This window comes from Salmo trutta, unplaced genomic scaffold, assembly GCF_901001165.1.
Source record: "Salmo trutta unplaced genomic scaffold, fSalTru1.1, whole genome shotgun sequence".
Classification (NCBI taxonomy): domain Eukaryota; kingdom Metazoa; phylum Chordata; class Actinopteri; order Salmoniformes; family Salmonidae; genus Salmo; species Salmo trutta.
In genome coordinates this window covers 411,491-434,054 of record NW_021822597.1, presented here as the reverse complement: position 1 = coordinate 434,054, position 22,564 = coordinate 411,491, and the positions used below count along the sequence as shown (strand labels likewise).

Sequence of the window (22,564 nt, the reverse complement as noted above, 5' to 3'; positions counted from 1 at the left end):
TGAGTGTGTGTGTGCCCAGTGAGTGTGTGTGTGTCCTGTGAGTGTGTGTGTGTCCTGTGAGTGTGTGTGTGTCCAGTGTGTGTGTGTGTCCAGTGTGTGTGTGTGTGTACAGCGTGTGTGTGTTTCCAGTGTGTGTGTTTGTCCAGTGGGTCCAGTGTGTGTGTGTGTCCAGTGTGTTTGCCCAGTGTTTGTGTGTTTGTCCAGTTTGAGTGGGTGGCCAGCGTGTGTGTGTGTGTATGTCCAGAGTGTGTGTTTGTTCAGTGTGTGTGTGTGTGTGTGTGTCCAGTGTGTGTGTATGTCCAGAGTGTGTGTTTGTTCAGTGAGTCCAGTGTATGTGTGTGTGCGTGTGTCCAGTGTGTGTGTGTGTGTCCAGTGTGTGTGTGTGTGTGTGTGTGCGTCCAGTGAGTGTGTGTGTGTGTGTGTGTGTGTGTTTCTGTGTGTGTTTGTGTTCAGTGTGTCCAGTGTGTGTGTCCAGTGTATGTGTGTTTCAGTGTGTGTGTCCAGTGTGTGTGTGTTTCAGTGTGTGAGTATGTGCCCAGTGTGTGTGTGTGTTCAGTGTGTGTGTGTGTGTCCAGTGTATGTGTGTGTCCAGTGTGTGTGTGTGTGTCTATTTTGTGTCCAGTGTGTGTGTGTGTATGTCCAGTTTATGTCCAGTGTGTGTGTTGAGTGTGTGTTTGTCCAATTTGTTTCCAGTGTGTGTGTGTCCAGTGTGTATGTTGAGTGTGTGTATATCCAGTGTGTGTGTGTGTGTGTGTGTGTGTGTGTCAAGTGTGTGTGTGTGTCCAGTGTGTGTGTGTCCCCAGTGTCTGTGTTGAGTGTGTGTGTGTGTTCAGTGTGTGTGTGTGTTCAGTGTGTGTGTGTGTGTATGTGTGTGTGTCCAGTTTGTGTCCAGTGTGTATGTGTCCAGTGTGTGTGTGTGTGTTCAGTGTACGTGTTCAGTGTGTGTGTGTGTCCAGTGTGTGTGTGTGTGTGTGTGTCCATTTTGTGTCGAGTATGTGTGTATGTCCAGTTTATGTCCGGTTTGTGTGTGTGGTGTGGTGTGTGGTGTGTGTGTGTGTGTGTGTGTGTGTGTGTCCAGTTATTATTTCAGGGACACTGAGTCGCCAACATCATAAACCCCAAACCCTGGATAGAGGGGCTCAGTGAATGTGGAGGTGAATGTGATCAGGTGGGTCAGTGTGTCAGAGGAGGCTCTATAGAAGGACAGAGTGCCGGCTGGCCAGTCCAGATACACTCCTACTCTGTGGGGTCTGGAGGAGGGGACGTCTATGGTAGTGGAATTATTATTATGACAGGCAGAGTAACTGTTGTCAGAGCAGAACAGACACCAGGACTTGTCACTGTATCCAAGACAACAGTCATCACCCCATCCTCTCCTGCTGATTCCTTTATATGTCACTCCTATATCATCCCCCCCACTCCACTCTACCTCCCAGTAACAGCGCCCAGTCAGACCCTCTCTACACAGCACCTGTCCCCAGACCTCAAATCTCTCTGGGTGATCAGGATACGGCTGCTCCTCTCTCCTACGTGTCACCTTTCTGTTCTCCTCAGACAGAGAGAGGTGTCTGTTTACTGTGTTTGGGTCCAGTGTGAGATCACAGACATCTGATGGATGAAACCAGACACAATATTAGAAATCATCATCATTCACATTAGAATGTTAACTCACTTTTCACTAATTAATTTAATGTAGATGTTTCTAGGTACCAAAAGGAGAAATTAAGCTAATTTGAGACTTGTTGAATGATCATATGTTATACACTATGGTAATATAAAACACACTCATTCCCATTAATTACACACACACACACACACACACACATATACACACACACTTTCACTTATGCATGAACACACATTTCTTATGTAACACGAACACACCACACACATTGTCAAAGCAACTCTTTGTAAACTTTGGTGTCCCTGATTTGTGCTTCTGTAGAACTACAGCTGATATTTATTATGACCAAGTCAGTAATGATGGTGGTCTTTGACTTAACTTGAATTAAGACTTATTCTTAGTCATATTCTTCACAGCAGTCAACACTCACATTTTCTAAGCCCAGGTTTCATTCTGTTCTCTCCACCATGTTCCACACTGTAGCGGTAAGCAGAAAAACAGACAGTCATTGAGGGATACACCTGAACTCACACACACACACGCACTGGACACACACACACACACACTGGACACTCACACACACACACACTGGACACTCACACACACACACACTGGATACACACACACGGTGCTGGTAAGAATGGTTGTGTGTATGTGTGTCCAGTGTATGTGTCCAGCGTGTGTGTCTTTCCAGTGTGTGTGTGTGTGTGTGTCCTGTGTGTGTGTGTGTGTGTGTGTGTGTGTGTCCAGTGTGTGTGTGTCCAGTGTGTGTGTGTGTCCAGTGTGTGTCCAGTGTGTGTGTGGCTCCACTGTGTGTGTGTGTCTAGTGTGTGTGTGTGTGTGTGTGTGTGTGTGTGTGTGTGAGAACCTGAGCTACACACACACACACACACACACACACACACACTGGAGACACAAACACAATCATATCCAACATGTCTGATATGAACATTGACATAAACCCTCTACATACTTGAGTTTCTCCAGTCTGCAGTGTGGATCCTCCAGTCCAGCAGAGAGCAGTCTGACTCCTGAGTCTCCTGGGTGATTGTAGCTCAGATCCAGCTCTCTCAGGTGTGAGGGGTTTGACCTCAGAGCTGAGACCAGAGAAGCACAGCCTTCCTCTGTGACTAGACAGCCTGACAGCCTGCAAAGAGTCAAATCATATTAAAATCACACTGCTATTCTTTGGTGGTGAAAATAGTGGCAGTATATTTCTTCAACATATTCAGATATATCAGTGTCCTGAAACCTTCCATATCTATTCGTAAATTAATGTATCATCATTAAAAATGACAAATGATCAAAGTATTGCCTGCAGATAGAAACATATATAGTACAAATATTTGAGTAGACTGACCAGACCAGTTTAAAAGCAGTATCAGTCAAAAGACAGACAGTGAGGTATCAGATTTAGATTGTATTGAGTATACAGTCCACACCATATCTATTTTGACAGTGAAGATAACATTTTAAATGTGGCTCTAAACTCCAACATTTTGGATTTCAGATCAAATGTTTCATGTGAGGTGACAGTATATAATGTCACCTTTTATTTGAGGATATTTTCATACATTTCTGTTTCACCATTTAGAAAAATGAAAGCACTTTATGTATCTAGTCCCCCTATTTGAAGAAGTCATATGTTTTCTGACCAATTAACTCATAGTGTATTAAAGTAGTCAAAAGTTTAGTATTTGGTCCCATATTCTTTGAACACAATTACTACATCAAACCTGTAACTGCCATGATTGAGAAATATCATTAATGAATCATGAATCATAATGAGTGAGAGAGTTACAGAGGCTACAACAAAACATGCTAACCTCTCACCATTACCAATAACAGAGGCTACAACAAAACATGCTAACCTCTCACCATTACCAATAACAGAGGCTACAACAAAACATGCTAACCTCTCACCATTACCAATAACAGAGGCTACAACAAAACATGCTAACCTCTCACCATTACCAATAACAGAGGCTACAACAAAACATGCTAACCTCTCACCATTACCAATAACAGAGGCTACAACAAAACATGCTAACCTCTCACCATTACCAATAACAGAGGCTACAACAAAACATGCTAACCTCTCACCATTACCAAAAACAGAAGCTACAACAAAACATGCTAACCTCTCACCATTACCAATAACAGAGGCTACAACAAAACATGCTAACCTCTCACCATTACCAATAACAGAGGCTACAACAAAACATGCTAACCTCTCACCATTACCAATAACAGAGGCTACAACAAAACATGCTAACCTCTCACCATTACCAATAACAGAGGACACAACAAAACATGCTAACCTCTCACCATTACCAATAACAGAGGATACAACAAAACATGCTAACCTCTCACCATTACCAATAACAGAGGCTACAACAAAACATACTAACCTCTCACCATTACCAATAACAGAGGATACAGCAAAACATGCTAACCTCTCACCACTACCAATAACAGAGGATACAACAAAACATGCTAACCTCTCACCATTACCAATAACAGAGGATACAACAAAACATACGAACCTCTCACCATTATCCTCAAATAAAAGGTGACATTCTGTACTGTCACCTAATATGAAACATCTCAAATCCAAAATGCTGGAGCATAGCACCACATTTAAAACTGTAAGCTTCACTGTCCAAACACATATGCTGTGGACTATGTGTGCCTGGTAAACACATGTGGATCTGGTGAACAGTTATCACTTGTTGACCAACTACAGGAATACTGACCTCAGAGTCTCCAGTTTACAGTGGGGATCCTCCAGTCCAGCAGAGAGCAGCTTCACTCCTGAATCCTTCAGGTCATTGTTACTCAGGTCCAGCTCTCTCAGGTGTGAGGGGTTTGACCTCAGAGCTGAGACCAGAGAAGCACAGCCTTCCTCTGTGACTAGACAGCCTGACAGCCTGACAAAGAGATCATGACTTAAAACACATTGTTAATTTAGTGTAGAAGGACAAAGGCAGATGCATTTGGTTAATTCTCCCAAACAACATATAGATTCTTCTTCTGTCTACTAGAGTTGTATGGTCATATTGTTATACTAATGTGAAAATCAATGCATTTATTCAATGTTTTCAATATAATATTATACACATATTATAATGCATATTTTTCTTTAACCTGAATATTTCTTCCTGACGATAAAATTTTATATGTCATTTTATGTACTCACAGAACAGCTCTGGAGGCTTTGACCACTGGCAGCAGCCTCAGAAGACCTTCCTCTGATCTGGAGTATTTCTTCAGGTCAAACACATCCAGCTCCTTCTCTGAAGTCAGCAACACAAAGACCAGAGCTGACCACTGTGCAGGTGACAGGTTGGGTTTTGAGAGACTTCCTGATCTCAGGTAGCTTTGGATCTCCTCCACTAGAGAATGGTCATTCAGTTCATTCAGACAGTGGAACAGATTGATGCACCTCTCTGGAGAGGGATTCTCCCTGATCTTCTCCTTGATGTACTTGACTGTTTTTTCATGGGTCTTTGAGCTACTTCTTGTCTTTGTCAGTAGACCTCGGAAGTGCTTCTGATTGGACTCCAGTGAGAGGCCCAGAAGGAAGCGGAGGAACAGGTCCAGGTTTCCCGTCTCACTGTGTAAGGCTTTATCGACAGCACTCTTGTAGAAAGAAACTTTAGGCTCTCTGAACAGCGCAGAAAGGTTCCTGGACGTTGATTGCGGTTCGGCCATTAGATTCTCATTGTTGTTGATGAATGAGAGGAACACATATACAGCGGCCAGAAACTCCTGAATGCTCAGATGAACAAAGCAGTACACCTTGTCCTGGTACAGCGAAAATCCCTCTTTAAAGAGCTGTGTGCACAATCCTGAGTACACCGAGGCTTCATTGACATCAATGCCAGCCTCTTTCAGGTCTTCTTCATAGAAAATCAGATTGCCCTTCACAAGCTGTTGAAAAGCCAGTTTTCCCAGTGACAGAATGCCCTTTTTATTCCAGTGTGGACCTGTCTCTTCTTTCCCAAGATACTTTTCATTCTTCTGTTTGGTATGAAACACCACAAGGTGTGTGTACATCTCAGTCAGAGTCTTGGGCATCTCTTCTCTCTTATGTTTCAGCATGTGTTCAAGGACAGTTGCAGAAATCCAACAGAAGACTGGAATGTGGCACATGATGTGGAGGCTCCTTGATGTCTTTATGTGTGAGATGATTCTGTTGGCCAGGTCCTCATCACTGAATCTCTTCCTGAAGTACTCCTCCTTCTGTGGGTCATTGAACCCTCGTACCTCTGTCAGCTGGTCAACACACTCTGAAGGGATCCTATTGGCTGCTGCAGGTCGAGTAGTTATCCAGAGGAGAGCAGAGGGAAGCAGATTTCCCTTGATGAGATTTGTCAGCAGAACAAAGGTCCACTGAGGTTGACTTTGTGACGTCCCAACAGATCTTGTTATTCTGGAAGTCTAGGGGCAGCCGGCACTCATCCAGACCATCAAAGATGAACAGAACTTTGTACTTGTTGTAGATGGAGATTCCTGATTGTTTGGTTTCCATTGAGAAGTGATTGAGAAGTTCAATGAAAGTGTGTTTGTCCTCTTTCATCAAATTCAGCTCCCGAAAAGGGAATGAAAATACAAATTGGACATCCTGATTTGCTTTTCCTTCAGCCCAGTCCAGAATGAACTTCTGCACAGAGACTGTTTTTCCAATGCCAGCGACTCCCTTTGTCAGCACAGTTCTCATAAGTTTGTCTTGTCCAGTTAAGGGTTTGAAGATGTCGTTACATTTGATTGCAGTCTCTGGTCTTGCTTGTTTCCTGGTTGTTGTCTCAATCCGTCTCAGCTCATGTTCATTATTGACCTCTCCTGTTCCTCCCTCTGTGATGTAGAGCTCTGTGTAGATCTTATTGAGAAGTGTTGGGTTTCCTTGTTTAGCGATCCCCTCAAATACACATTGAAACTTCTTCTTTAGATTAGATTTGAGTTCACGTTGGCAAATCACAGCAAGCTCATCTTAATCTAGAAATAACACAGAGGATATTAATATTACATCTGTTTTAATGCCTACAGTACTAAACGAATGTTATAAAGTGTTAAATTATAATAATTTACTCTCTAAACTAACTGTATAAATGTTTTCATAATGCATTACAGACTGGTGTGACTGTTCGGATTTTCGTTATTTAGCCCTCCGAAAAGGCTCACCAGAAAGCACACAATGTCATGACTCGTGTTTTGTCCTTTATTTTATTTTAAATCAAAATGACCACAGGTCATAAACCTGAAATACAACAAACAAGTAATGACAATATATTATTCAGATATATTATTTAGTATATTATTCAAGTAATATAATAATAATGTAAATAATAAATCAAATAAGCCTGCAACACCATGAAAGATGTGGCGAATCTGGCTTAAAACAGCACAGACTACATCACCCAGAATGCCCAGCGCCAGAGGAGCATGCGCACAGTGACTCTGCCGTCACAGGTTGCTATGGACGCTGTCACAGGACACAGAATCCATGCCACCACATGCCTCGTCCAAAGGATTTACACACAAACGCAACATAATGCGGCACTCCACCATGGATCACCGAACCAAACCACCGCTATCACCACCGCCACCAGAAACCAGCAGAGTGCTCCGAACAGCACAATGCAAATGGCTGATAATAATAGCCTAATGCTATATAGCATCTGGTTCGCTGAGCTACCGCACCCAGCGAGCTACAAGTTACTCCCGGCCAACTAACACCGACACAGTGAGGTAAACGTTCAGTGCACAAACATATAAGTGACTTAAACATCAATGCTAGACTGAGTAGTTCGCAGTTACATACCAACGGGCTGTGTGCTCCTGATGATTGTCTACGGTGAAGTGATTACCAGGTGCTGTAATTTAAGTCTCTAGTGAAGCTGCGCATGCGCACATAACGTAACATATCTGAGCATCTAAGAAACTTAAAGAAATCACTCGTTCCCCATTTAACTGAACACATCAGACCCATTTGCTTCTCTTTTATCTATTTATATATATATTTTTCTTTTCCTGAGTGAGCTAGAAATCTCAACAATAGTGAAGGACAGTAAAACCCTCCTAACAGTCTACTACTACTGAGACAGGTTGGTGTAATGTTAGTATAGTGAATGACAGTAAAACCCTCCTAACAGTCTACTACTACTGAGACATGTTGGTGTAATGTTAGTATAGTGAATGACAGTAAAACTCTCCTAACAGTCTACTACTACTACTGAGACAGGTTGGTGTAATGTTAGTATAGTGAAGGACAGTAAAACCCTCCTAACGGTCTACTACTACTGAGACAGGTTGGTGTAATGTTAGTATAGTGAATGACAGTAAAACCCTCCTAACAGTCTACTACTACTGAGACATGTTGGTGTAATGTTAGTATAGTGAATGACAGTAAAACTCTCCTAACAGTCTACTACTACTACTGAGACAGGTTGGTGTAATGTTAGTATAGTGAAGGACAGTAAAACCCTCCTAACGGTCTACTACTACTGAGACAGGTTGGTGTAATGTTAGTATAGTGAATGACAGTAAAACCCTCCTAACAGTCTACTACTACTGAGACAGGTTGGTGTAATGTTAGTATAGTGAATGACAGTAAAACACTCCTAACAGTCTACTACTACTGAGACAGGTTGGTGTAATGTTAGTATAGTGAAGGACAGTAAAACCCTCCTAACAGTCTACTACTACTGAGACAGGTTGGTGTAATGTTAGTATAGTGAATGACAGTAAAACCCTCCTAACAGTCTACTACTACTGAGACAGGTTGGTGTAATGTTAGTATAGTGAATGACAGTAAAACCCTCCTAACAGTCTACTACTACTGAGACAGGTTGGTGTAATGTTAGTATAGTGAATGACAGTAAAACCCTCCTAACAGTCTACTACTACTGAGACAGGTTGGTGTAATGTTAGTATAGTGAATGACAGTAAAACCCTCCTAACAGTCTACTACTACTGAGACAGGTTGGTGTAATGTTAGTATAGTGAAGGACAGTAAAACCCTCCTAACAGTCTACTACTACTGAGACAGGTTGGTGTAATGTTAGTATAGTGAATGACAGTAAAACCCTCCTAACAGTCTACTACTACTGAGACAGGTTGGTGTAATGTTAGTATAGTGAAGGACAGTAAAACCCTCCTAACAGTCTACTACTACTGAGACAGGTTGGTGTAATGTTAGTATAGTGAATGACAGTAAAACACTCCTAACAGTCTACTACTACTGAGACACGTTGGTGTAATGTTAGTATAGTGAATGACAGTAAAACCCTCCTAACAGTCTACTACTACTGAGACAGGTTGGTGTAATGTTAGTATAGTGAATGACAGTAAAACCCTCCTAACAGTCTACTACTACTGAGACAGGTTGGTGTAATGTTAGTATAGTGAATGACAGTAAAACCCTCCTAACAGTCTACTACTACTGAGACAGGTTGGTGTAATGTTAGTATAGTGAATGACAGTAAAACCCTCCTAACAGTCTACTATTACTGATATTGGGTCAACACTATTTATACTGATACTGGGTTAACACTATTGATACTGATACTGGGTTAACCCTATTGATATTGATACTGGGTTAACACTATTGATACTGATACTGGGTTAACACTATTTATACTGACACTGGGTTAACACTATTGATACTGATACTGGGTTAACCCTATTGATACTGATACTGGGTTAACCCTGTTTATACTGATACTGGGTTAACACTATTTATACTGATACTGGGTTAACACTTAATACTGATACTGGGTGAACCCTATTGATACTGATACTGGGTTAACCCTATTGATACTGATACTGGGTTAACCCTATTGATACTGATACTGGGTTAACCCTATTAATACTGATACTGGGTTAACACTATGTATACTGATACTGGGTTAACACTATGTATACTGATACTGGGTTAACACTATTAATACTGATACTGGGTTAACCCTATTGATACTGATACTGGGTTAACACTATTGATACTGATACTGGGTTAACACTATTAATACTGATACTGGGTTAACCCTATTGATACTGATACTGGGTTAACCCTATTGATACTGATACTGGGTTAACACTATTAATACTGATACTGGGTTAACCCTATTGATACTGATACTGGGTTAACCCTATTGATACTGATACTGGGTTAACACTATTGATACTGATACTGGGTTAACCCTATTGATACTGATACTGGGTTAACCCTATTGATACTGATACTGGGTTAACACTATTGATACTGATACTGGGTTAACACTATTGATACTGATACTGGGTTAACCCTATTAATACTGATACTGGGTTAACACTATTAACACTGATACTGGGTTAACCCTATTGATACTGATACTGGGTTAACCCTATTGATACTGATACTGGGTTAACCCTATTGATACTGATACTGGGTTAACACTATTTAGACTGATACTGGGTTAACACTATGTATACTGATACTGGGTTAACCCTATTTATACTGATACTGGGTTAACACTATTAACACTGATACTGGGTTAACACTATTAATACTGATACTGGGTTAACAATATTAATACTGATACTGGGTTAACACTATTGATACTGATACTGGGTTAACACTATTAATACTGATACTGGGTTAACACTATTAATACTGATACTGGGTTAAACCTAGTTATACTAATACTGGGTTAACCCTATTAATACTGATACTGGGTTAACACTATGTATACTGATACTGGGTTAACACTATTTATACTGATACTGGGTTAACACTATTAATACTGAGACTGGGTTAACCCTATTGATACTGATACTGGGTTAACCCTATTGATACTGATACTGGGTTAACACTATTAATACTGATACTGGGTTAACCCTACTGATACTGGGTTAACACTATTGACACTGATACTGGGTTAACACTATTAATACTGATACTGGGTTAACCCTACTGATACTGGGTTAACACTATTGATACTGATACTGGGTTAACACTATTTATACTGATACTGGGTTAACCCTATTAATACTGATACTGGGTTAACACTATTGATACTGGGTTAACACTATTGATACTGATACTGGGTTAACACAATTGATACTGGGTTAACACTATTGATACTGATACTGGGTTAACACTATTGATACTGATACTGGGTTAACCCTATTAATACTGATACTGGGTTAACCCTATTGATACTGATACTGGGTTAACCCTATTAATACTGATACTGGGTTAACCCTATTGATACTGATACTGGGTTAACCCTATTAATACTGATACTGGGTTAACACTATTGATACTGATACTGTGTTAACCCTATTGATACTGATACTGGGTTAACCCTATTGATACTGATACTGGGTTAACCCTATTAATACTGATACTGGGTTAACCCTATTGATACTGATACTGGGTTAACCCTATTAATACTGATACTGGGTTAACACTATTGATACTGATACTGTGTTAACCCTATTGATACTGATACTGGGTTAACCCTATTGATACTGATACTGGGTTAACCCTGTTAACACTGATACTGGGTTAACCCTATTTATACTGATACTGGGTTAACCCTATTAATACTGATACTGGGTTAACACTATTAATACTGATACTGGGTTAACCCTATTGATACTGATACTGGGTTAACCCTATTGATACTGATACTGGGTTAACCCTGTTAACACTGATACTGGGTTAACCCTATTTATACTGATACTGGGTTAACCCTATTAATACTGATACTGGGTTAACACTATTAATACTGATACTGGGTTAACCCTATTGATACTGATACTGGGTTAACCCTATTTATACTGATACTGGGTTAACCCTATTGATACTGATACTGGGTTAACCCTATTTATACTGATACTGGGTTAACCCTATTAATACTGATACTGGGTTAACACTATTAACACTGATACTGGGTTAACACTATAAATACTGATACTGGGTTAACACTATTAATACTGATACTGGGTTAACCCTACTGATACTGGGTTAACACTATTGACACTGATACTGGGTTAACACTATTAATACTGATACTGGGTTAACCCTATTGATACTGATACTGGGTTAACCCTATTTATACTGATACTGGGTTAACCCTATTGATACTGATACTGGGTTAACCCTATTGATACTGATACTGGGTTAACCCTATTCATACTGATACTGGGTTAACACTATTGATACTGATACTGGGTCAACACTATTAATACTGATACTGGGTTAACCCTATTGATACTGATACTGGGTTAACACTATTGATACTGATACTGGGTTAACCCTATTGATACTGATACTGGGTTAACACTATTGATACTGATACTGGGTTAACCCTATTGATACTAATACTGGGTTAACACTAGTAATACTGACACTGGGTTAACACTATTAATACTGATACTGGGTTAACACTATTAATACTGATACTGGGTTAACACTATTAATACTGATACTGGGTTAACCCTATTGATACTGATACTGGGTTAACCCTATTGATACTGATACTGGGTTAACCCTACTGATACTGGATTAACACTATTAACACTGATACTGGGTTAACCCTATTAATACTGATACTGGGTTAACACTATTTATACTGATACTGGGTTAACACTATTAACACTGATACTGGGTTAACACTATTGATACTGATACTGGGTTAACACTATTGATACTGATACTGGGTTAACACTATTGATACTGATACTGGGTTAACCCTATTAATACTGATACTGGGTTAACACTATTAACACTGATACTGGGTTAACACTATTGATACTGATACTGGGTTAACCCTATTGATACTGATACTGGGTTAACACTATTAATACTGATACTGGGTTAACCCTATTGATACTGATACTGGGTTAACACTATTGATACTGATACTGGGTTAACCCTATTGATACTAATACTGGGTTAACACTAGTAATACTGACACTGGGTTAACACTATTAATACTGATACTGGGTTAACACTATTAATACTGATACTGGGTTAACACTATTAATACTGATACTGGGTTAACCCTATTGATACTGATACTGGGTTAACCCTATTGATACTGATACTGGGTTAACCCTACTGATACTGGATTAACACTATTAACACTGATACTGGGTTAACCCTATTAATACTGATACTGGGTTAACACTATTAATACTGATACTGGGTTAACACTATTGATACTGATACTGGGTTAACACTATTGATACTGATACTGGGTTAACCCTATTGATACTAATACTGGGTTAACACTAGTAATACTGACACTGGGTTAACACTATTAATACTGACACTGGGTTAACACTATTAATACTGATACTGGGTTAACACTATTAATACTGATACTGGGTTAACACTATTAATACTGATACTGGGTTAACCTTATTGATACTGATACTGGGTTAACCCTATTGATACTGATACTGGGTTAACCCTATTGATACTGATACTGGGTTAACACTATTAATACTGATACTGGGTTAACCCTATTGATACTGATACTGGGTTAACCCTATTAATACTGATACTGGGTTAACACTATTTATACTGATACTGGGTTAACACTATTGATACTGATACTGGGTTAACACTATTGATACTGATACTGGGTTAACACTATTGATACTGATACTGGGTTAACACTATTGATACTGATACTGGGTTAACACTATTGATACTGATACTGGGTTAACACTATTTATATGTTAAGGGCTCTAACATTAGAACAAAACTATTTGTCTCCCTCTTGATGTTGCTTGCAGTTCCTCTCTCTCTTCCTGCATTCCTCTAACCCCTCCCTCCCTCCCTCTAACCCCACCCCTCTGGCAGAACCAGGAGGTCCATCCCCCTTCACAAACTCTCTTCTGAGGAAACAAAACTGATCTGAGTCTCTGTGTCGTCTGTCTGTGTGAGAGTGAACAACCGTCCAAATGGCTCAACAGGGAGTTCTGCTGGACCAGGACCAGTTCTGTTGTTCTGTCTGTCTGGATCTACTGAAGGAACCAGTCACCATCCCCTGTGGACACAGTTACTGTAGGAGCTGTATTGATGGCTGCTGGGATCAGGATGTTCTGAAAGGGGTCTATAGCTGTCCTCAGTGCAGACAGACCTTCAGTCCGAGGCCTACGCTGAGTAAAAATAACATGTTGGCTGAGGTGGTGGAGAAACTGAAGAAGACAGGACTCCAGGCTGCTCCCCCTCCTGCTCTGTGCTATGCTGGACCTGGAGATGTGGCGTGTGATTTCTGCACTGGGACCAGAAAGCAGAAAGCCATCATGTCCTGTCTGGCATGTCTGGCCTCTTACTGTGAGACTCACCTCCAACCTCACTATGAATCTCCTGCTTTGAAGAAGCACAAGCTGGTCAAAGCCACCGCACAACTACAGGAGAAGATCTGCTCTCATCATGACAAACTGCTGGAGGTTTACTGTCGTACCGATCAGCAGTGTATCTGTTATCTGTGTACAATGGATGAACATAAAAGCCATGATACAGTGTCAGCTGCAGCAGAGAGGACTGAGAAACAGGTAAGACCAGAACAACTTGTTGGTGACTGTCTGATAAACAAAGAATTAAAGATACAGTAGGAACTAAGGCTGTTTGAATATGAGATCATTGAAATGAAATTGATCCTCAGCAGAACAAATATGAACACAAACCTTGAGTATATTGATATGTCAACCCAGATTCTCCAGATGTATCACCATTTTATAATGTCAAACACTATTATCATTCTGAATGGCCTTTTATGAGTCCAAAGTTCAGTCTCAACCTGTTGATACATGTAGTCCTACCATAAAAACTATAATCATTCACATAGCAACAAATAAATATAATTTAGTAAATGGACCATCCATTTTTTAGACCTTCCTCTCTATGGGCCCTATGTCACATTACTATACTATTGATCTACTGGACTAATAAAGCTTGATAGCTCATTGAAGAGTGATTCTCCACAGAGGCAGCTGGGGATGAGTCAACAGAAGGTCCAGCAGAGATTCCAGGAGAGAGAGAAGGAGCTGAAGGAGCTCCAACAGGCTGTTGAGTCTTTCAAGGTGAGTATTGTTGACCAGAGGAGACACACCATTTCACCTGTCTCCTCCAGTCAGAGAGAGAGAGAAAGAGAGAGAGAGGTAGAGGGGCCACTATCCAATCCCACTGACCCCACTGTTGGGAACAGGTTGTCACTGCTGAGGCAGTGAAGAAAGTAGAGGAGGATGGGTCAAGGCTGAGGGATCCTGAGAGGATCCCTGTGAGTAGTAGATCTGTGACAGCACAGAGGGACGGGCCAACCAGTGATATATGCTTCAGTAAGGTTGGCTTCTTAGTGTTCATAGCAAATGGTTATCAACTGTACCGCAGAAATGGAATGTAAATCTCAGAATAAAATATGTTTTGGTGGCAGCTGCAGAGAAGTATTTGGTCATACTAGATTTGACTTCAGAAGAGTTCCAGGGTGTGTTGAGTGGTGGTGTCCCGTCCTCCCAGGCCGTTGGCCTGGTGCAGGAGCAGATAGGGTCAAAGTAGTGGAATGGGGGTAGTGGGTTTTAATGAGTGTAGGGTTAGTTGGCCTGGTGCAGGAGCAGATAGGGTCAAAGTAGTGGAATGGGGGGTAGTGGGTTTTAATGAGTGTAGGGTTAGTTGGCCTGGTGCAGGAGCAGATAGGGTCAAAGTAGTGGAATGGGGTAGTGGGTTTTAATGAGTGTAGGGTTAGTTGGCCTGGTGCAGGAGCAGATAGGGTCAAAGTAGTGGAATGGGGTAGTGGGTTTTAATGAGTGTAGGGTTAGTTGGCCTGGTGCAGGAGCAGATAGGGTCAAAGTAGTGGAATGGGGTAGTGGGTTTTAATGAGTGTAGGGTTAGTTGGCCTGGTGCAGGAGCAGATAGGGTCAAAGTAGTGGAATGGGGTAGTGGGTTTTTAATGAGTGTAGGGTTAGTTGGCCTGGTGCAGGAGCAGATAGGGTCAAAGTAGTGGAATGGGGTAGTGGGTTTTAATGAGTGTAGGGTTAGTTGGCCTGGTGCAGGAGCAGATAGGGTCAAAGTAGTGGAATGGGGTAGTGGGTTTTAATGAGTGTAGGGTTAGTTGGCCTGGTGCAGGAGCAGATAGGGTCAAAGTAGTGGAATGGGGGTAGTGGGTTTTAATGAGTGTAGGGTTAGTTGGCCTGGTGCAGGAGCAGATAGGGTCAAAGTAGTGGAATGGGGGTAGTGGGTTTTAATGAGTGTAGGGTTAGTTGGCCTGGTGCAGGAGCAGATAGGGTCAAAGTAGTGGAATGGGGTAGTGGGTTTTAATGAGTGTAGGGTTAGTTGGCCTGGTGCAGGAGCAGATAGGGTCAAAGTAGTGGAATGGGGGTAGTGGGTTTTAATGAGTGTAGGGTTAGTTGGCCTGGTGCAGGAGCAGATAGGGTCAAAGTAGTGGAATGGGGTAGTGGGGTTTAATGAGTGTAGGGTTAGTTGGCCTGGTGCAGGAGCAGATAGGGTCAAAGTAGTGGAATGGGGTAGTGGGTTTTAATGAGTGTAGGGTTAGTTGGCCTGGTGCAGGAGCAGATAGGGTCAAAGTAGTGGAATGGGGGTAGTGGGTTTTAATGAGTGTAGGGTTAGTTGGCCTGGTGCAGGAGCAGATAGGGTCAAAGTAGTGGAATGGGGTAGTGGGTTTTAATGAGGGTAGGGTTAGTTGGCCTGGTGCAGGAGCAGATAGGGTCAAAGTAGTGGAATGGGGGTAGTGGGTTTTAATGAGTGTAGGGTTAGTTGGCCTGGTGCAGGAGCAGATAGGGTCAAAGTAGTGGAATGGGGGTAGTGGGTTTTAATGAGTGTAGGGTTAGTTGGCCTGGTGCAGGAGCAGATAGGGTCAAAGTAGTGGAATGGGGTAGTGGGTTTTAATGAGTGTAGGGTTAGTTGGCCTGGTGCAGGAGCAGATAGGGTCAAAGTAGTGGAATGGGGTAGTGGGTTTTAATGAGTGTAGGGTTAGTTGGCCTGGTGCAGGAGCAGATAGGGTCAAAGTAGTGGAATGGGGTAGTGGGTTTTAATGAGTGTAGGGTTAGTTGGCCTGGTGCAGGAGCAGATAGGGTCAAAGTAGTGGAATTGGGGTAGTGGGTTTTAATGAGTGTAGGGTTAGTTGGCCTGGTGCAGGAGCAGATAGGGTCAAAGTAGTGGAATGGGGTAGTGGGTTTTAATGAGTGTAGGGTTAGTTGGCCTGGTGCAGGAGCAGATAGGGTCAAAGTAGTGGAATGGGGTAGTGGGTTTTAATGAGTGTAGGGTTAGTTGGCCTGGTGCAGGAGCAGATAGGGTCAAAGTAGTGGAATGGGGGTAGTGGGTTTTAATGAGTGTAGGGTTAGTTGGCCTGGTGCAGGAGCAGATAGAGGTCAAAGTAGTGGAATGGAGGGTAGTAGGTTTTAATGAGTGTAGGGTTAGTTGGACCTGGTGCAGGAGCAGATAAGGGGTCAAAGTAGTGGAATGGGGGTAGTGGGTTTTAATGAGTTAGGCTTAGTTGGCCTGGGTCGCAGGAGCCAGATTGGGGTCAAAGTAGTGGAATGGTGGTAGTGGGTTTTAATGAGATGTCAGGGTTTATAGTTGGCATGGTGCGGAGCAGATAGGGTCAAAGTAGTGGAAATGGGGTAGTGGGTTTTATGACTGTAGGGTTAGTTGGCCTGTGCAGGAGCAGATAGGGTCAAAGTAGTGGAAGGGGTAGTGGGTTTTAATGAGTGTAGGGTTAGTTGGCCTGGTGCAGGAGCAGATAGGGTCAAAGTAGTGGAATGGGGTAGTGGGTTTTAATGAGTGTGTGGTTAGTTGGCATGGTGCAGGAGCAGATAGCAGGGTCAACGTAGTAGGATGGGCTGCTGGTCGTGGTTTAATGAGTGTAGGTAGTTGGCTGGTGCAGGAGCAGATAGGGTCAAAGTAGTGGAATGGGGGTAGTGGGTTTTAATGAGTGTAGGGTTAGTTGGCCTGGTGCAGGAGCAGATAGGTCAAAGTAGTGGAATGGGGTAGTGGGTTTTATATGAGGTTAGGGTTAGTTGGCCTGGTGCAGGAGCAGATAGGGGTCAAAGTAGTGGAATGGGGTAGTGGGTTTTATGAGTGTAGGGTTAGTTGGCCTGGTGCAGGAGCAGATAGGGTCAAAGTAGTGGAATGGGGTAGTGGGTTTTAATGAGTGTGTAGGTTACTTGGCCTGGTGCAGGAGCAGATATGGTCCAAGTAGGTGGAATGGGGTAGTGGGTTTTAATGAGTGTAGGGTTAATAGTTGGCCTGGTGCAGGAGCAATAGGGTCAAAGTAGTGGAATGGGGTAGTGGGTTTTAATGAGTGTAGGGTTACTTGGCCTGGTGCAGGAGCAGATATGGTCAAAGTAGTGGAATGGGGTAGTGGGTTTAATGAGTGTAGTGTTAGTTAGAAGGGTGTTTTTTAGTATTATCATAATTTCCCCTTTTCCCATTTTGTATCACAAAATATCATGGATTTATATTATAGTCCAGTTGAGGCAGGTGAGATGCCTTTGGATATACGACGTAATAAATTGTCATTATCTTATTGGGTTGAAAGGCTGTGAGGTTGAGCATCCCACTGCTACTGTTCTAGATGACTGTTGGGAATATACTAGTAGACAAGGCAGTGGTTTTGGTTGGACAGTTGGAAAGCTTGCTGATGAGAGTGGTTTCAGGGAGTTGGAGGTTGGCCCTTTTCTGTGGTGATAGGGGATGTTCCTCCATGGTTACTCCCAGATCCTGTTGTTGATCTAACCTTGGTAGACAAAAGGAAAGATTGGGTCAGAAGTCAGTGATGAAGGGAAACTGGTTGACAATTACATTGGTAGAAGTTGTTATGCTTTTTTACCTTTTTTCACAGATGGATCCAAGGGCCCAGATAGTGGGCACACAGGAGCAGGTGTTTACCTTCCTGAATGTGATGTGCAGATATGTAGAAGACTAACAGATGAACTGTCAGTGTACTCAGTTGAACTGTTGGTGATAATAGTTGTCCTCCAGTGGGTGGAGGACGTACAGCCTGTTAGAATTATAGTATCCTCAGATTCTCTGTCTGTATTGAATAGTTTATCATCTGGTAAATCTATTAGGAGTGACCTACTATTGGAGGTATTAATGTTATTATGGAGAATTGAGAGAATGGGTCTAGTAGTGAGATTCTGCTGGGTCCCAGCACATTCAGGTGTGGAATGGAATGAAATTGTAGACTCGTTAGCTAAAATAACTTTAAAACAAGATATAATATATATTAATGTTCCACTGGGTAGAGGTGAGGACAAATGTGAGATCAGAGACATTTTGATAGATGTGTGGGAGAAGAGACGGGACTCTGAGCACAAGGGACGGCATTTATATGCCCTCCAAAGAAAGGTCGGTGGACCAAGGTTCAAAGGTCAGATTAGGAAGGAAGAGGTGGTGTTTCCTCGATTGTGTTTAGGACATTGTACATTGAACTGGTCCTTCCATCTGGTTGGCAGCATGTGAATGGTTTGTGTCTGGAGGGTATTGTCAATGAAACGGTGGAGCATGTGTTGTTATATTGTTGTAACGATGTTGAAGAGAGGGAAAGATTGAAGTGTAGGGTCATTGAGGTTGGACGGGGTTGGATGGGGGTTTGGAAGGGATTTGGGGGATGGGGGAGGGTCTATTAGAAGTTACTAGGACTCTTTTATATTTTCTCAGAAGTACTGAGTTAGGTAGGAGGATTTAGAAATGGTGTAAACCGTGATTGAACACACTCCAGCACAGTAGGAGGCGCCATGCTCCTTTAACGTTGGTTTGAGGACCGCCATTATACCATAGAAGAAGAAGAAGAAGGTAACGTGAGGTTTTGTCGTTCGTGAAGAGTGCAGCTATTCTTTTGCCTATTTTCCAAATGTATTTTCTCATGGTGGGAGTGTTTGTTTATTGGTTTCCGCTGTTTATCGGTTAGAGTTGAGGGGGGAGTAGGGTAGTTTGATGTCCTCAACCGAGTGGAGAAGAAACGCTGTCTCTTCAGGTGCGTTGTGGAGAATGGTGTGGAGGAATTATTGATCCTGGTCGGTGAACAGGTGGGAGAGGAACATATACACTCTGTATCCATAATGGTGTGGAGGAATTATTGATCCTGGTCGGTGAACAGGTGGGAGAGGAACATATACACTCTGTATCCAGAATGGTGTGGAGGAATTATTGATCCTGGTCGGTGAACAGGTGGGAGAGGAACATATACACTCTGTATCCAGAATGGTGTGGAGGAATTATTGATCCTGGTCGGTGAACAGGTGGGAGAGGAACATATACACTCTGTATCCAGAATGAACAAGGCGGTGGTTGTGGTAATGTAAAAGGTGAGTCTTGTTACCCGGCTAGTTACCAGTATGATTTATGTGAGGGGTTGTGTTGGTGCTGATTTCGACAAGAGTAGTGGTGTCTAATCTGCCTCCGTTTATTACCACCGAACAGATCCGTAAAGAGTTGGTTCGTTTTGCTAAATGTGGAAGTGTTTTTCTGAACGAAATTCAAGGTTAAACAGGGGAGGGGTGGTACACAGGGTTTGTTAGCACAGAGGAGCCCAGTGATATAATATTATATATATAATATTACTATATATCCCAGCTGTTTGCTGTGGTTTTGAAGTAATTCTCTTCCAGCCCGCGTTAACCTTGTAGGTTTACCTCAGGTAACTTATTATAAACTATCCTTGTAGGTTTACCTCAGGTAACTTATTATTAACTATCCTTGTAGGTTTACCTCAGTTAACTTATTATTAACTATCCTTGTAGGTTTACCTCAGGTAACTTATTATTAACTATCCTTGTAGGTTTACCTCAGGTAACTTATTATTAACTATCCTTGTAGGTTTACCTCAGGTAACTTATTATTAACTATCCTTGTAGGTTTACCTCAGGTAACTTATTATTAACTAACCTTGTAGGTTTACCTCAGGTAACTTATTATTAACTATCCTTGTAGGTTTACCTCAGGTAACTTATTATTAACTATCCTTGTAGGTTTACCTCAGGTAACTTATTATTAACTAACCTTGTAGGTTTACCTCAGGTAACTTATTATTAACTAACCTTGTAGGTTTACCTCAGGTAACTTATTATTAACTATCCGTGTAGGTTTACCTCAGGTAACTTATTATTAACTATCCTTGTAGGTTACCTCAGGTAACTTATTATTAACTATCCTTGTAGGTTTACCTCAGGTAACTTATTATTAACTATCCTTGCAGGTTTACCTCAGGTAACTTATTATTAACTATCCTGGTAGGTTTACCTCAGGTAACTTATTATTAACTATCCTTGTAGGTTTACCTCAGGTAACTTATTATTAACTATCCTTGTAGGTTTACCTCAGGTAACTTATTATTAACTAACCTTGTAGGTTTACCTCAGGTAACTTATTATTAACTATCCTTGTAGGTTTACCTCAGGTAACTTATTATTAACTATCCTTGTAGGTTTACCTCAGGTAACTTATTATTAACTAACCTTGTAGGTTTACCTCAGGTAACTTATTATTAACTAGGTTACAGCTACTTGGTGAGGAAGCTCACTGTTCACCTGGTTATAGATTGTAGTGACCTACATGGATGGTTGGCGCAAAGCCTTCAAACGTTAAACATGTTCTGGTCATGGTTAACTGTATATATATTTTTTATATATATAAAAAGGTGTAAATTCTCAACAAATCGCATGTCCCTGTTCTCTTTTTCAAGATGTGGCCGATTTAAACAGTAAGAAGAAGAAAAAAAAGAAATAACCTATTTTTATATTTGTTTTTAAATGGCTGCTGGGTAATATGATAATCGTTGAAATCTGTTGGTTCGTAGACATCAAATAGAGAGAATGCTGCGCAGGTTCACTGAGTTGTTAAACCTAATGGATTGGTGGAGATCATTGATTTGTGTCTCTGACTCAGTTGCTACCTCAGATTATGAGCCTATCAAGTGTGGTGAATGAGGTATGTAGTTCCCACAGAAGACCACAGGGAGGAGCAAGAGAGATATAAAGCCATACAGTTTATCTCTTTAAATACCCTGAAACCTAACAATCAATCAAATGTATTTATAAAGTCCTTTTTACATCAGCAGATGTCACAAAGTGCTGTACAGAAACTCTAACCCTACGTATAACCTATTTTATCCTGAACCCTAATTCTAGGGTAGGGTAGCCTAGAACACACAAACAGATTATCAACCATTTCCAATGCCATACAACACTGCGTGACCAGCTCTGAAACTAGATTGCATAGCGGAGAAGGTACGGTGGGATTGGAAATGGTCGGTAATCTGTTTCTTAACTTTGCTTTTGAAGACCTAAGAAAGGCAGGGCAGGATGGATATAGGTCTGTAGCAGTTTGGGTCTAGAGTGTCTCCCCCTTTGAAGAGGGGGATGACCGCGGCAGCTTTCCAATGTTTGGAGATCTCAGACGATGCAAACGAGAGGTTGAACAGTGGTGGGGATATGTTTAGAAAGAGAGGGTCCAGATTTTCTAGTCCAGCTGATTTGTAGGGGTCAAGATTTTCTAGTCCAGCTGATTTGTAGGGGTCCAGGTTGTCAAGCCCAGCTGATTTGTAGGGGTCCAGGTTGTCTAGCCCAGCTGATTTGTAGGGGTCCAGGTTGTCTAGCCCAGCTGATTTGTAGGGGTCCAGGTTGTCTAGTCCAGCTGATTTGTAGGGGTCCAGGTTGTCTAGTCCAGCTGATTTGTAGGGGTCCAGGTTGTCTAGTCCAGCTGATTGTAGGGGTCCAGGTTGTCTAGTCCAGCTGATTTGTAGGGGTCCAGGTTGTCTAGTCCAGCTGATTTGTAGGGGTCCAGGTTGTCTAGTCCAGCTGATTTGTAGGGGTCCAGGTTGTCTAGCCCAGCTGATTTGTAGGGGTCCAGGTTGTCTAGCCCAGCTGATTTGTAGGGGTCCAGGTTGTCTAGCCCAGCTGATTTGTAGGGGTCCAGGTTGTCTA

General features: G+C 41.9%; 2 protein-coding genes and 1 long non-coding RNA gene across 3 annotated transcripts in view; 2 read left to right on the top strand and 1 right to left on the bottom strand.

Moving 5' to 3' along the window:
- Nucleotides 1-1,037: 1,037 nt before the first annotated feature.
- Nucleotides 1,038-4,454, bottom strand: LOC115182853 (stonustoxin subunit beta-like; the record flags this gene model as incomplete). Its single annotated transcript, XM_029744261.1, has 4 exons — nucleotides 1,038-1,608; nucleotides 2,055-2,101; nucleotides 2,598-2,771; nucleotides 4,381-4,454. Coding segments are annotated over 4 exons (822 nt in total), but the record flags the coding sequence as incomplete, so codon positions are not given.
- Nucleotides 4,455-13,485: 9,031 nt separating this feature from the next.
- The window catches only part of LOC115182851 (tripartite motif-containing protein 16-like), a 12,905-nt gene continuing 3,826 nt past the window's right edge, over nucleotides 13,486-22,564 (top strand). Inside the window, exons 1-2 of the mRNA XM_029744260.1 lie at nucleotides 13,486-14,179; nucleotides 14,612-14,707. Of these exons, the coding sequence (XP_029600120.1) occupies nucleotides 13,583-14,179; nucleotides 14,612-14,707 (693 nt within the window). The 5' untranslated portion in view covers nucleotides 13,486-13,582. The remainder of the gene's footprint in view (nucleotides 14,180-14,611; nucleotides 14,708-22,564) is intronic.
- Nucleotides 19,838-21,344, top strand: LOC115182852 (uncharacterized). The gene is made up of 2 exons (XR_003873896.1): nucleotides 19,838-20,269; nucleotides 21,105-21,344. It is a non-coding gene; the product is annotated as an uncharacterized LOC115182852 (long non-coding RNA).